The 13,937-nt window shown below is 33.7% G+C and overlaps 2 protein-coding genes across 2 annotated transcripts; both read right to left on the bottom strand.

Annotated features, from left to right (window-relative positions):
* Positions 1-4,371: 4,371 nt before the first annotated feature.
* ccl20l (C-C motif chemokine ligand 20-like) lies at positions 4,372-7,906 on the bottom strand. The gene is made up of 4 exons (XM_066708973.1): positions 7,763-7,906; positions 6,328-6,445; positions 5,930-6,007; positions 4,372-5,340 (listed from the first exon to the last, which is right to left on the bottom strand). The coding sequence occupies exons 1-4, from the start codon at positions 7,839-7,841 to the stop codon at positions 5,277-5,279; spliced, it is 339 nt and encodes a 112-aa protein (XP_066565070.1). The 5' UTR covers positions 7,842-7,906; the 3' UTR covers positions 4,372-5,276.
* A 1,369-nt stretch (positions 7,907-9,275) lies between these two features.
* LOC136753122 (C-C motif chemokine 20) lies at positions 9,276-11,928 on the bottom strand. Its single transcript, XM_066708971.1, has 4 exons — positions 11,611-11,928; positions 11,408-11,522; positions 10,827-10,904; positions 9,276-10,437 (listed from the first exon to the last, which is right to left on the bottom strand). The coding sequence occupies exons 1-4, from the start codon at positions 11,690-11,692 to the stop codon at positions 10,374-10,376; spliced, it is 339 nt and encodes a 112-aa protein (XP_066565068.1). The 5' UTR covers positions 11,693-11,928; the 3' UTR covers positions 9,276-10,373.
* Between the last annotated feature and the right edge of the window lie 2,009 nt (positions 11,929-13,937).

Raw genomic sequence — 13,937 nt, 5'->3', positions numbered from 1 at the left:
ATGGATGGATGGATATATCAAGTTTTATATGTGATAATTGTTCCAAAAAAGAACAAGATTTTTTTGTAAAATTAAGTATGGTGTACTAAAAAGAGTAAAAGTGTACAGTTGTGTACTGTGCTAAAATGCACAGGAAAGTGATATGGTGTATTTCCAAATCTTTACCTCTGCTTAAAATACTATAATTACCAACTCCAATAAATCATCCTACTTGTTACTCAATCAGGTCCTCTACTGCTACTCATCAGTACGTATAGGAAGGCTTAATAAACCAATTAACAGTATTCAATATACAATATGAATAGTAATTCTTTGGCACCCTCTGTTGGTAACATAAGAAAATGTCATCCCATTGTAGGAAACATGCTTTGTGTGAAGAATAATTTGTTCAAAACTACACATGTTGGAAAAGGATGGTTGTTTGGGACCTGATGTATGTGATAATTAATTTACTTAAAATATATTTTTTCTGTACTTTTTATGCTTCCATATTATTCATTTTGTCTCACTTAAGTCGTACTATCTTGAAAACTGTCACTATGTTTTGCAGAGTATAGTAGCTATAGAGTTTTGAGGATGTGTTCATTTTTAATGTTTTCTTAATAAATAGTTTGTATTCCTTAATAGAACAATAATGAATAATGTCCCTTACATTTATTAAGCATAGGATTTACATTTATGCTGAACACTATACATTTGAAGTTAAGTACCGTACTTCAAAACATTAGCAACTCAAACACTTCTCCATTTCAGCTTCAGATGTGCATATTTTACTTTTACTTTGTCATAGAATTTGTTTCAGTGGTAAACCAAGGTTGTTGAGTTCCACAAGCAATACCCAGTGTGGTCTTATGATGACATCTTGAATCTTAGGTTCCACTTTGAAACCTTTGACAAGAATTACAGCTGTGTGTTTGGGCTACCAACCATTTTTTTTTCTCAAAATCAAACAAAGAAACAGAGATTCAGAAGTTTCAGATGAATAAATGCATCTATTTTAAGTGTGCCTCTAATTATGCATTCAGAATGTAGTCTGTCTTTTACATTGACTGTCTTTGCACTTATTTTGTAAGTCGCCCTGGATAAGGGCGTCTGCCAAGAAATAAAAATAATAATAATAATTGACTAAAAACATTAATTGCGTTCAACAATAACCACCTGATACTGATACTGATAGTACCACCTTTTCTCCGCATGGTGGCTGCAATGTATTACAAACTGTACTGGCCACTACCAACAGATGGAGTTTAATTGTTTAGCAACTTAAGCTGCAAGGTATTGCAGTGTTGCAAACATTATCAGTGTTGGAATCTATCCATTCATTTTTGTGATACATTCATTTCTACATTAAGGTATTGTAGCATACCACAGCTCCATCTAGTAATATTGTATACGTTAATAGGTTGTGCAAATGTTGTCTCTTATTGCATAAGAGTTTGGGTGAGAGGCCTGTGAAGTGAAGCTGCACAAACTGCACAAAATGACATCTCTTATACAATATGAGACAAACCTCCGCATGATCTATTAACTTATTGTAAATCACACATACATATACACACAAATATCTTTAAAGTGAAAACAAGCATTTATTGTAATTCAATTTAACAATCATTCCCCTTTATTTCCAGATTGTCAGTGAGATGTATTTTGTGTCCGTTACAGTATGTGGTATGCTTATAGTCAATAGCCTGTATACATTGAATTTAAAAAAATAACTTTTACAGTTACATCAAGAATACATTATTGATCGATTTCTAATCTTTGATCTTTTTCTAATCAAATTAATTAATAGTTTAAGCTGATTTTGTTTTGGTCAGCACAGAAATTCAGAAGAATAAAATGTCTGCATTTTGCAATGTATCTTTCTCTGTATGTGTTGTACTTGACTAAATTCGGTGCAGCTGTCCTAAATTCTAAATGATTCAGTAGAAATGACTGTAAGTTTTAACGTTTGCACCCACTGCTTTGGTTTCAGTTTGAATCGCCAATCATGGAAGATGATTTAACAAGCTCGTAATGTGGGTCTGCTCCACATTTGTATGTGTCACCAGTTCTTATAAATTACATTAATATAAATGCTTGGAAATGGATACATGGATGGTGATTGACAAGATTTATCAAAGTACGATACTATGCTACACAGAGCACGTATACATGAAAATGTAAACGCAAGTATAAAGGAAAATGGTGTGGTGGTTTTCAGAAACAAGGGGGCTACAGCATTGAGGTCACAATACATCACTGACTAGTGTGTGTCAGGTAAGGTAACATTTAGAAACTAAAATTAAGGCTTCTCTATACAAACAGGAGTCAGGCTAAACCACAGATTCTATTTATAACTGAAGGAATTCATCTGTTCCATTTTGGGTCATGCTGATAAGGTGTATGTTACATATAAACATGTTTAAGTGAGTGTGGGGGAAAAAGGCATGCAAATACACACAAATACACAGAAGCAATCATTAAAATGTTAACCTTGAAAACATGTTATCTTTTTTGTATTACATAAGGTATTGTATTTTGTATAGGAGTTCTTGAAAATAGAACATCTCCACATATTTCTTTTTTAGTATGCGGCAATGGTGAATGACAGTTAAGTACTTTGAATAATGGGAGGTTAACACTCTGACCACACATACCACAGAAATGATTGTAAATTGTAACTACAAGGTAGTTACTTTATTTGGACTGCGATGGTCAATATGCATACAATATTATGTCACCACAACACTGTTTGTATTTTGTGCTTAATTAAATGACAATAATTCTTCATGAGTCTTTGCCTACTATAGAGAAGCATTAAAATAATGACACACACATATACACATATCATTTGTTTCTTGTGATATTCTTTATTCTGGATCCACTTATCCAAATATCATTGGTTTCCTTGTGAGAAGTATGAATATTGTATGAATATTGATTATTGTATTAAAAGTTGTCTCTGTATTGCACAGCAATCTTTATTTTAAATATAACCCTATGAAGCAAAAACGTACCCTTCCCACCTTTAAAGGTAACTTGAACGCAGTGTTTTTCAATATGTATACATATAATATAAATATAAAAAGGAAGGAGTCTACTCTGAGTTCATTTCAAACCTTTGAGGAACTTCATTTTGATTTTATTTTCTGTGTATTTTGACATTTGATATGCTGCACTTACAGAGCTAGATAGATTTTATGATGTGTATGAAAGTAATGTGTTTTACAAACCTGGTTTCCCATAAGAGGCCTTTATTCATGCTGCACATTCTTTAACACTCAAGCATGCTTTCCCTTCTTGTAGATTGTAATTTTAGGAATCTGTCTTCAGGCCATTGATTTTCCAGCATCAAACCTAGAATATAAATAAATACAATGTTTTTCATAATGATCGCCACATTACTAAGGCACCTTTGTTTTATCTTTCCTTTATATTTCAGTCAGAACACCTCTGGGAAACCATACTGTGCTGTATTTAGTGATGAAGCAATAGCCACGAATCTGAAAGATACCCTCACGTCTATGATACGAAGTGTTAACAATTAGTAATGCATAACGATGTTCTAATTCACTACAGTTAAGTCCTTTATCAAAGGTGATCAAATTTTTCAGTCTTCAGGCAAAATTAAAAAATTGTTTTTGATCTCCACTCACTTGCCTCAATTGATCACAGCAGACAGGCAGCAACTTAAAAGTGTTCTAAATTAAAGTATGATTGAAACTATAACTAATAGTTTACTTATGTTCTAACACATCATAGAAAAAGAAAAACATTTGAATTCAAACTGTTTCTTAAACATAAAAGAGGATCAAGAGGCTAAATCATAGAGAAATTACTCAAACTTTTTGACAGATGATGAATCCAAACAGATTTTTTAATGAAAAAGAAAATACAATTATGTAGGACAAGTGTTTCCAATGTGGGTTTGAAAGGCAGGGGTGGGTTTAGGCATTTTTTACAAAAACCAGGTCACCAAACCTCACATCCCTCAGTCATAGAATGTAATAGAATAAATAAAAAAGGAAGTTTCCTTCTGAGGAAAGCAGATGGTTTTATCTTGCAGATACCTTTATACGTCACATATTTTTAACTTCAATTTTAATTTGCTACTGGTATCACTTTTAATTAATTCGCAAATACTGTTAAGCTTGTTAACACTGAAACTAATGGTTGATTAAGAAATATAATAAAAAACATTTTGAAACCTAACCTTCCTGTTATACTTGGGATTAGATGGATTTTTTTCAATAATAATCATAATACTATGATACTACTATACTATAATAATACTATATTATTATTATTATTATTATTATTATTATTATTATTATTATTATTATTAAAAGGGTATGTCCCTTATTTCAAAAGTGTATTGTGTTTACATTGTTTTCTTGTTTTTTTTTTTTTACTTCCCAAAGCACAGAATGCACTTCCTCATACATTTCTGACACTCTACTTGAGGGTGATAGCTACAGACAAGTGTATATATATATATATATATATATACACACACACATACACACACAGACAAATTGTACATGTTCCCATTTTTCATGTTTTCTTCTAGCTCTATGCAGTTTTATTGAATATTTGAAGGATATTACCATTACTTGTTTATATAACTAATGACAGCTAAGCATACAATATATGCTTCATATAAGATCATCCCAACTTTCCCCACACAATACCATGATTTATTAACAGATTTACTATGTAATGCGTGGGTAAAGTTCACATTCTCCCTGCCTCTGAAGCTTTGTCTCTAAGTTGGATGTAATTTCCCAGCACAAGTTCTTTGTCTCATCACACTGTAGCTATTGCTCAATCAGGGAAGTAGGTGATGTCATTCCACAGATCTATTGTACTGAACTCTTTCCCTTTTTTGAATACAATACCCAGGTAAAGAGACGAGATCATTCAGTTCACTCTTACTTTTATTAGAAATGACATAAAACCAAATGAAACGTTTTAGCAAAATGTACAATTTAGTACCTGTATATATATGGAAATATATATATATATATATATATATATATATATATATATATATATATATATATATATATTGCAGCTTGAAGCAAGTGGAAACATCTTTGGGAGGCCTTTATCTAGCAGTGGTTTGATATAGACTGACTTGTGAGATATGGATATAGATAGAGATATAGATGTATTTGTGATAATAAGAGTAATTGATATTTCAGTGGGGCTTAGCATATAATTTGCAATAGATGAACAGCATTATATTTATGCCTTTTGCATTTGTTTATGTTTTAGTTTTTTCAGTAAAGCTCTTAAGCTTTTTTCTCTTCATCATTTCCATCTGATCCGGTATTAGCAAGTTGCTTCAGTCTGGAGCTAGAAGAGACACAGAGACACACAGAGACATAGTTACCAGTGCAATGCAGTCACATTTGGGATGAATGGATTGCAGAATACATTTGTATAAAATGAATGAATAGGCATGTTAAAAAACAGTTTGTACACTGTTATTATTTACGTATTTATTTATTTATTTATTTATTTATTTATTTATTAGTAGACGCCCTTATCCAAGGCCCTTATTCTTACAAATATTTCAGTTGCAGTGTGGCAGCACCTGGCTGTGGATGAAGCTTTGACTGTTGGTCTGTTATTGTGGCACAGGTCAACCACAAATTAATAACCGATTCAGTGTGGTACTCACTGGAGTAGTATATTGTATGTATCCTGTGTCTTGTTATCCATAACTGACCCTGGTCCTGAAGAGCTCCAATCCAGTTAGTTCAAGAAATGTATATCACTACTATTTGGTATTTGGGTATTTGTATTTACCACACTACCTGCTTAATAGCTCAGAATTATAAGTGTTTTGTAAAACATTCATTAAAAGCTGATAATGTTGGGGTTATCTATATTATAAGACCTGCTAGACTGGAGCTTTCCGGCACCAGCATATATGTTGTACCTTAGCTTTTTCAGTGCTCTCTTGACCCAGGCTTCCTTTCCATTGGCACATATTTTCTTTTCAGCAATAGTGTGGAATCTTAAATGCATCAATAGAAGAAAAAGGAAGAGATTCATTATAATAATCAGTAGAAGACTTCTAGAGCACAGTAATTACATTACATCAATATATGTTCTTTACTGAAAGGTAACTATATGTACAGTGCCTGAAGAGGTTGTACAAAGTTAGCAGTTCTTTAATGCAGTCATTGCTTGACTTGACATTTCTGAGTGCATTGTTGAAGTTCAAATTCAGTTAAAGGTTTATTTGAATTATAATTGTGATTATAGCCCAGTTGTATAAGATTCTACTCAATAGACATTCTGGACTGTGATTTAATACATACATATTTTACTTACATGATTGCATCTATTCTGCAGACTTCCAATGAACTTTGTTCAACAAACCCTTTGATTGCCTTGAGGGGCACAGGTTTTTGGGTGTATTTAATACAGCAGTCATGGGTCATTGGGCCATCTGTAAGACCCAAACAAACAAAAGAAAAATCATATTCTTGAGGCTTCTCAGCTGAACCAAATCAGAACACAACTGTCTAGTAAACACAGGAGCAAGGAGAAGGAACAATGATGGCATTAGGACACACATCAGAGCAATGTTTATCATCACTACTGAGTCTGACTCTGACTCACAGAAACAAAGGGCTGGTTGGTAGGAGTCTAGGAAGTAATAAAAGTAGTCGATGGAGTCATTCTTGGTACCACTATTTTGTGCTTAAGTACTTTTATCTCAGAGGACTACAACTGTCTCTTGAGTAGAAATAGTATCTTTTGGTTTTCATTCTGCCTAATCCTAATATTCAAATGTGATTTATTTTATTATTTACACAAACATAACTCTTCTCCCAGGTCTTAAGATTCAGGACTGTAAAACCATGTGGTACTCCTCCAGGACTAGAGTTGTTAAGCACTACTTAGAGTATATTTATTATATATAATTCAATGACATCAAAAACAGTAGAGGCAGAGGACACAGGCACACATATATGTTGTGGGTACCCATAGTCATCTTTCCTTTGTGCAATCTAACCTGCAGTAAAATTTCAACTAGGGATCTCTAACAAATCAAACCTATTTATCACCCTTGTCATCCATTCAGCTGTATTACTGTCGCGGCCACAGACCAGCACTCTTCAATCAATCAATCAATCAACATTCCTGAACACCATATGCACTTGTTCAATCACCCTCTGCCCCCATTCGCCATGCACCTCCCAAACTTGGTTCCTTTCTTCCCTCTTGTGCCCATGTAAACCCCTCACTGTGTGTCACAAGTTGTGAAGTTTTGTTAGTGTTAGCTACATCTCTGAGCAGTCTCACCATGCCTTGTTATAGTCTTGTTTCCGTGACCTCCTGATTGACATCCTGACCACGACCTTGCTCTTCCCGATTGCCTGTTTGCCTGATCGCTTGAGCCTTGGCCGTGACCACAACCACATCTTTGCCTTACCACTGTTAGCCCTGTCCTGCTGATATCCGACCCCCGTCTGTCTTGACCATCCCACCAGCATCTCAACTGGGTTCCCCTGTTCCCATGCCCGCGGTATGTAACAATTACTTTTAATGCTCCAGGAATACAGAAGATATTACACTAGAATGGTACAGGTAATGCTATAGATAATGCTATTTTGTGCTCACTGGTACAAGAGCTCATATATATAGATAGTGAAAAATGTATCCAACTAATGTGGTAAATAACCACATTAGTACACTCTTAATGTATTATAAAGCAAAATATCATTAAGCATATATAAATTCAAATGTAACAAATACTCACATGCAAAACTTTGCACAAAAATTATGCTCAGAATGAATCCGGACAGTAGGGTCCCAAGGAGTAGTCTTTTGCTAGACATTCTGCTGGAGGGTCAATGGTGGTGTCTGTATGTGCAGCCAAGCTTATTTCTTCGCTTTTATAAGACTGATGGGACATCACTTGTGGCTTTTCTGGGTCTGCTGGGGTTCGTAAGTCATGATCATAACATCCTGAGTGGTTACATTTTGGTAATCAAAGAACTGCTACATCCAAGTAAACAACAAAAGCTGAGTTAGGTTTTTAAAATAATAAAAAAAAAGGTTTGCTTCCATATGTTGTAGGATTTACTGTAGTTATCTGTATGTAATCTATTCTACTTTAGTTTCACCTAAATTATTATTTTTAATTAAACTTATTGTATGATGTAAGGTGCATTTGTATGTATTGCATATTTGCGATTCAATCTACATCACAATTCAGAGAAAGGGAGGACTTGTCTGCATTAACTCTTTGTAATGTCACCCTCTAATACCACAAGTTTTGCATCAGTATACAACTCTCTTTCTATACCACCCCTCATATAAAGCCCACCCTGCTCATTTAAATACTTGTCCTAGACTTGGCAGTAGATTGAGGGTGGCCTATTTAAGGTGAATATATATATGAAGATTTTGTATCCTCCACAGCACATTTGTTTCAAGGCAGATGCATGGAAGCAATTATTAAGTAAACATACCAGAAGTGAGGTATATACCCAGATATTGTTCAGGAATGTTAAAGTGTGGGTGGAAGTATGGGTGGATTAGGTATTAAGGCTGAAATGCTAGAATAGATGCAAGCAAATAATAAAATATTAGCATTTGCCAACACAGAGGAACTTGCTTTTTGTAGAAGTTATTTGGTGTCACAGATTTTAATACAAAAATAATGATATGCAGTACACTGTCAAAGCAAACTGAAACGTGCAAGAGGCACCAAAAAAAATTGGGATTACATGAATGCAGATATGCTGAGTTGAGTTTGAAGATTTGAATCAGAGGATTAGAAAAGGGCAAACGATTCTAAACGCACTAAACTGTTTCTGCATTTATTACTATATAAAAAAATGTTGAACACAGTGCGAAAAATGCTTGCTTAATTCACTCTTTAACAGCTGACAGGGAATAAACTAAATTATTTTTTTCTTTTAGCAAAATTTTAAATATATATATACAAAAAATAAACAAAGTCTTGCCTTCATTAATTATTTTATACTATTTATATCAAGTCGTGAATCATTTTATTTTGTCTTGTGGAATGAATCATATTTAGCATTGTAATTATTGTGTGTATTTAGTATGGGTGATGCTCTTTTCATTTGTTTTTAAAACTTGTTTGCTCTTGACTGGTGTAATGCAACCTCCTAAAAACTAGGGCATCCTGTTCTGTCACATGTAAAGAACACAGAAGGTACACATTATTCTTTTACATTTTTTTATTCAATTTTTCAATGCTGTAAAATACCATTGAGAATAAGGTTACAAAGGCAATGACATCAGGCAAATTTAAAGATTAATTTATTAGCAACACGTGTTTATAAATTCATGCTGTGTAACAATAGCTCAGATTGTTGCAATTCAACTTCCACTGCAGAGAAGGGAAATCGCTATAATTGTTGACCTCATTTATGAAATACATCTTGCAAGTTTTAAACGCCATCATTCACCGAATGTCATTTACAAATAAAACAGAAAACTGTCAGATTAACACATTAACAGTGTGTCTCAAGAGTATTGTATTTTAATATTTATTCATCCTCACCAATACAATCTTTGAAAAGAATAATGTACTTTACCTATTTAGATTAATTGCATGTGCAAACTGACAGTATATGAGTGAAGAGTCCAAATAATGTATGTCCAAATAATAATGTCCCAGTAATGTAATGTATGTAGAGAGATGTATTTTCAATCAAGAGGAATTTATTACGAGCGGCCGCATGGAAGAGGTTTTCGAGAGGCAATCTCAAGAACAGTCTTAGAGAAGTTACAAAGTACAGGCATTTTTATGCAGACCAGACAGGAAAGAAAGATAACAGGCTCACATGTCTGTCCCATGATGAGTGCAAGTTCGGTTTCTGCCTGACAAATGGTCAGGGAGACCCATATATGACTAAACCGTTGAAAATTAAGGCATACGCAATGTTTAATATAAGGGGGTCTTGTACATGTATCAAGCCCAAATCCCTGGTTCTTATCAGACCCTGTTCTTATAGGTATCTATAGCACAGTACCGTGAGACTAAGTCTGTCAGACAGTGACCTTGTTTACACAATCACACAAGGAAAGAAATGCAGTTCTGCAATGAGTATCTTATTGTATAGAGTAAAGGTTTATATTAGGGAATATGTTTCTGTTTATTATTATTTTGTATTGTCTCTTCCCTTAACACCTGTGAATCTCTGAAGAATAAGTATTGCACCTTACAAAGGTTTACCTCTTTTAAGCTTAATTAAGCAAAAGCATTGAAAAATGCATACACTTTTGCAGACTGCTATAAACTATTATGTGCTATGTAATGTATGTGGTGCAGTCATAGTGAAATAAAAGCCTTCCACTAGTAACTTTAAATCTCAAGTTTTGCTGGTTTGACATTAAACATCTGTGGAAGAAGAGTGTCGTCTTGTTCTTTTCCCAGACTTTCTGTCCTTCCTTTTGCTATAACAAAAAAAAAACACTTTCAAACAATAATATATGCAGGTATATCAATAACAAAATGTCTATAATTGTTAAAATATGAAGAGAGAATAATGTTAATTAACACATTTGTGACAAATAAGCAAAACTTTATACCAAAATTATACTAATATCTGACAATGAACCTTTCTCTCAATACACTGAATACACATTAACCCAAGCAAGTAGTATTTAGGATGTTGTAGAAGAATGGCTTTTATTATGCATGTACCTATCTGTCTATGTATATTGTATGATTTAATTTAAAATATATTTTCATAATTTAGTGGTACAATTACTGAATTAGCTTTTATTTCATTGCAGCCTTGTGCTTTTACTGTTTATTAAATATTGTAATGAAAAATACTTACTTCAGGTGTTTAACGATTTCTTTCACTTTCTTTGCTTTAGGATTGGCACAGATCTGCCGTCCTCTCTTCATGATGAACCTGAAAAGGACATTACAACACACACCTCAGGTCCACTGTTGTATACATTGATATACAATGATGAACAGTGATGAATCTATAATGAAATTAACTAATGCACTTGCACAGTGCATTGGTTAATTTCATTATGGATTCATCACTGTTAAATTTTTTAACTATTGAATTGTATAAAGAATACAAACATTAAAATATAAAAACAAAAAAATGTAAATACTTAAAAAGATACATCGACATCCTTAGTTGGGATAAGAACTAGTGACCACACTCACGCATGAAAAAAAAGCACATGGCTTGACAGCACACATTGCGGAAAACATGTGTAGGCTAGCTACATCTCTCTTGTGTTAGTACTAGGATCATGGTGTGTGAGCAAGGTTGATTTACCATATTCCCTTGCAAATCGGAAGACAATTGTCAATTTCTCTTTAAAAAAAACCCATAGTAAAACACGATAATGCAAAGCAGACAAAATGCAGGGCTGAAAAATAAAAAGTATTTCTTACACAATAGCATCAATATTGCAAACTCCATTCAAATCCTGTTTCTTGTATTCCCGTATCAGCTTCACTTTTATATTGTCAATTGAAGATATATATTGAGTGCAACAGCCATCTGTTCCTAAAACAGTAACGGAAGATCATACATTAATTTCAATTCGATTCTTGAGGTATAGAACCCGACTATGTTGTTAGTACGTCTTACTTACTGGCTGACTCTGTGATACTGCAGGAAATGATCACCAGAATAAACAAGACCCCTGCAGCCACAGTCAGGGTCCGGCAGTTCATGTTAACGTTTCAAAATAATTGAGAACAGGTAACAAATAACAAGTTAGCACAGAACGGAGGTAGATCTTGGACTGAAAGACTCTCGGATATCTCACTTTTATACACCTGCTTGAAACGCAGGGAATTACCAATTTCTTAAAAGTTTTTCTTTATTTCCCCTTTTCAAACAAATTGTCTAGGAGGGATTCTCCCCTTGTTGGAACTTAAAGTTCATATACAGTATGTATCCTCTGCTATCATAATGATGTGGGCTGCAAACAAAACTTTGTGGGTGTTTTAATGGTGTTTATCCTCACAGTATGGTAACAGTTAACTATTACTTAGTATATGTGTGTTGTGGTAGTTCACAAACATAAAATGGGCCTCTATGAGGGTGGTAGGGTGAGGGCATTATTAAAAATTAACATTAAGTGTGTTAAATCTGTTTATTGCAACACTGTCTATCTGCTTTTGGATGTAAGTTTAATAACTGTACAGTGAGAGTTAATTTTGTTATCACATATAGACCATTAGGTTACATTAAGTCAAAGAATTGTGTAAGCAAGACATAGTTTGATCTGTTGCCATTAAACCTCTGCGACAACTTGTTCAGCATGGTCTATAGAATGTTGCAACAGTGGAATCAGTTATCTGATTTGGCAACAAACAATATTAGAATATCCCAGCGAGTGAGAGAAGAAGAATCTGAAATATTGTGCTTTCCCCTGACATACTTTTTGCAATGGAATTTGACCTGCAGTATGTGGGGGAAAAGGAAGTGTGAGAGTAATACAAACAATACTAAGTTCTTATTATCACAGTTAAAATACCCATGGAAACCTCAGTTTTTCAGTGTCAGAAAGAAAATAATTGTGATCACATATTTAACCAAGCACAACTGTTCAGCTCTGCAAAGTACAAATTTAATTAACCCAAAGCCCATTCCAAATACCAACATACTGGGCCAGATTTGCATAGTGGTTAAATTGAGAATTTAATTATCTCTCATTACATAGGAGTGGGTAGTTTGCCCACACAGAAACAAAGTAACACCTCTGCAGTCTTTCATAGTATAGGCCAGGAAGGTTACAAATGATAGAAAGATATTTGGCATTATTAATTTGGTTGCTGCCATTGCTGGTTACTTATTGGATCTTACCCAAATAAAGATTATACATTCCCAGTGTCCAACACTCTCTGACAATATGGGATCAATAAATAAGTATTGATAATAAATGAATACATACATACATAAAAGGTGTGAATATGTAATTACAACTGTATATAGATATATAGCATTATCAATAAAATGATAGATAGAATGAAAGATATATTAATAGATTTGCATCCACAGTATACTAAATTAATCACAAAAATTACATTGATTTAAATTCAAAGTGTGAGTACATTTAGTATAACTGTATAAGGATAAAGGGAATGGTAAGTAAAATGATAGATAGAAATATATCCATGCTCACATTTTATCTATTGAATTGAACTGAAAAGCATTACTATAAAGCTGGTCTATTGCACATAACCTCTGACACACCTGCATGAAATTCCCTGCTCAGTAAATCATTTACACGTCAGTATTACAGCACTCCCATCCGCAAGATTTCAAAAAAGTATTCTGGCATTGTTTATTAACCAGTTAAACCTCAGACTGGATTGTTTGCATGGTGTAATATTACTTCCTTTCTGTACTGTGCTATTTTTAGATGTCCCTGAGCTCCACCAGATAATGATGTACAAAGTTGTATTCTGTACTTTTGATTGTTTAATGCTGATTTTGCAATAGCTACAACATATTTCAAGAAATATATATTTCTTGTTTTCTGTAATTTGGCCCTTGTTACTAATTTCACATCTTTCTTTGGTAAACCTTGGGCTACCCTTGAACTTCAGACAAATACTATAAATTCAGAAACTATACTGTTGTCCAGCCTTTCCCATTATTGAAGGGATTATAGCAGCAGCAGCAGGTCAATCATGTGTAGTCTCTTCTTGTGTGCTTAATCTGTAGGTGGATTTTAATGGTGGGCCAGTTTTAAAAATGTTAACATCAGTACCATAGATCAGAATGATATGTTTAGAATCATTATGCCACAATAGTAATTTAGCCCCACTATGCCAGCATACATACTTCTGATGCAAGGTATGAGCAGAAGTCTTACTGAAGATAAGCAATTTAAACGTGTTTATGTATTTGTGATAAATGTTTCTTGGCTACCTTTCAGATAACGAAAACAACTTGTTCGTGGAAATT

This window comes from Amia ocellicauda, chromosome 7 (genome assembly GCF_036373705.1).
Source record: "Amia ocellicauda isolate fAmiCal2 chromosome 7, fAmiCal2.hap1, whole genome shotgun sequence".
In the NCBI taxonomy this organism is placed as follows: Eukaryota; Metazoa; Chordata; class Actinopteri; order Amiiformes; family Amiidae; genus Amia; species Amia ocellicauda.
This window is presented reverse-complemented; position numbering and strand designations above follow the sequence as displayed.

Bases quoted from the DNA above. Each gene is read 5' to 3' on its own strand.
- ccl20l (XM_066708973.1), bottom strand. From the start codon at position 7,841: ATGTCTAGCAAAAGACTACTCCTTGGGACCCTACTGTCCGGATTCATT. The intron at 6,446-7,762 runs GTGAGTATTTGT...TGGGTCTTACAG, and splicing joins TTTTGTGCAAAGTTTTGCAT to ATGGCCCAATGACCCATGAC. The intron at 5,341-5,929 runs GTACAACATATA...TGTCTCTTCTAG, and splicing joins AGAGCACTGAAAAAGCTAAG to CTCCAGACTGAAGCAACTTG.
- LOC136753122 (XM_066708971.1), bottom strand. From the start codon at position 11,692: ATGAACTGCCGGACCCTGACTGTGGCTGCAGGGGTCTTGTTTATTCTG. The intron at 11,523-11,610 runs GTAAGTAAGACG...TTACTGTTTTAG, and splicing joins CAGTATCACAGAGTCAGCCA to GAACAGATGGCTGTTGCACT. The intron at 10,438-10,826 runs GTAAGTATTTTT...TTTTTGTTATAG, and splicing joins GAAATCGTTAAACACCTGAA to CAAAAGGAAGGACAGAAAGT.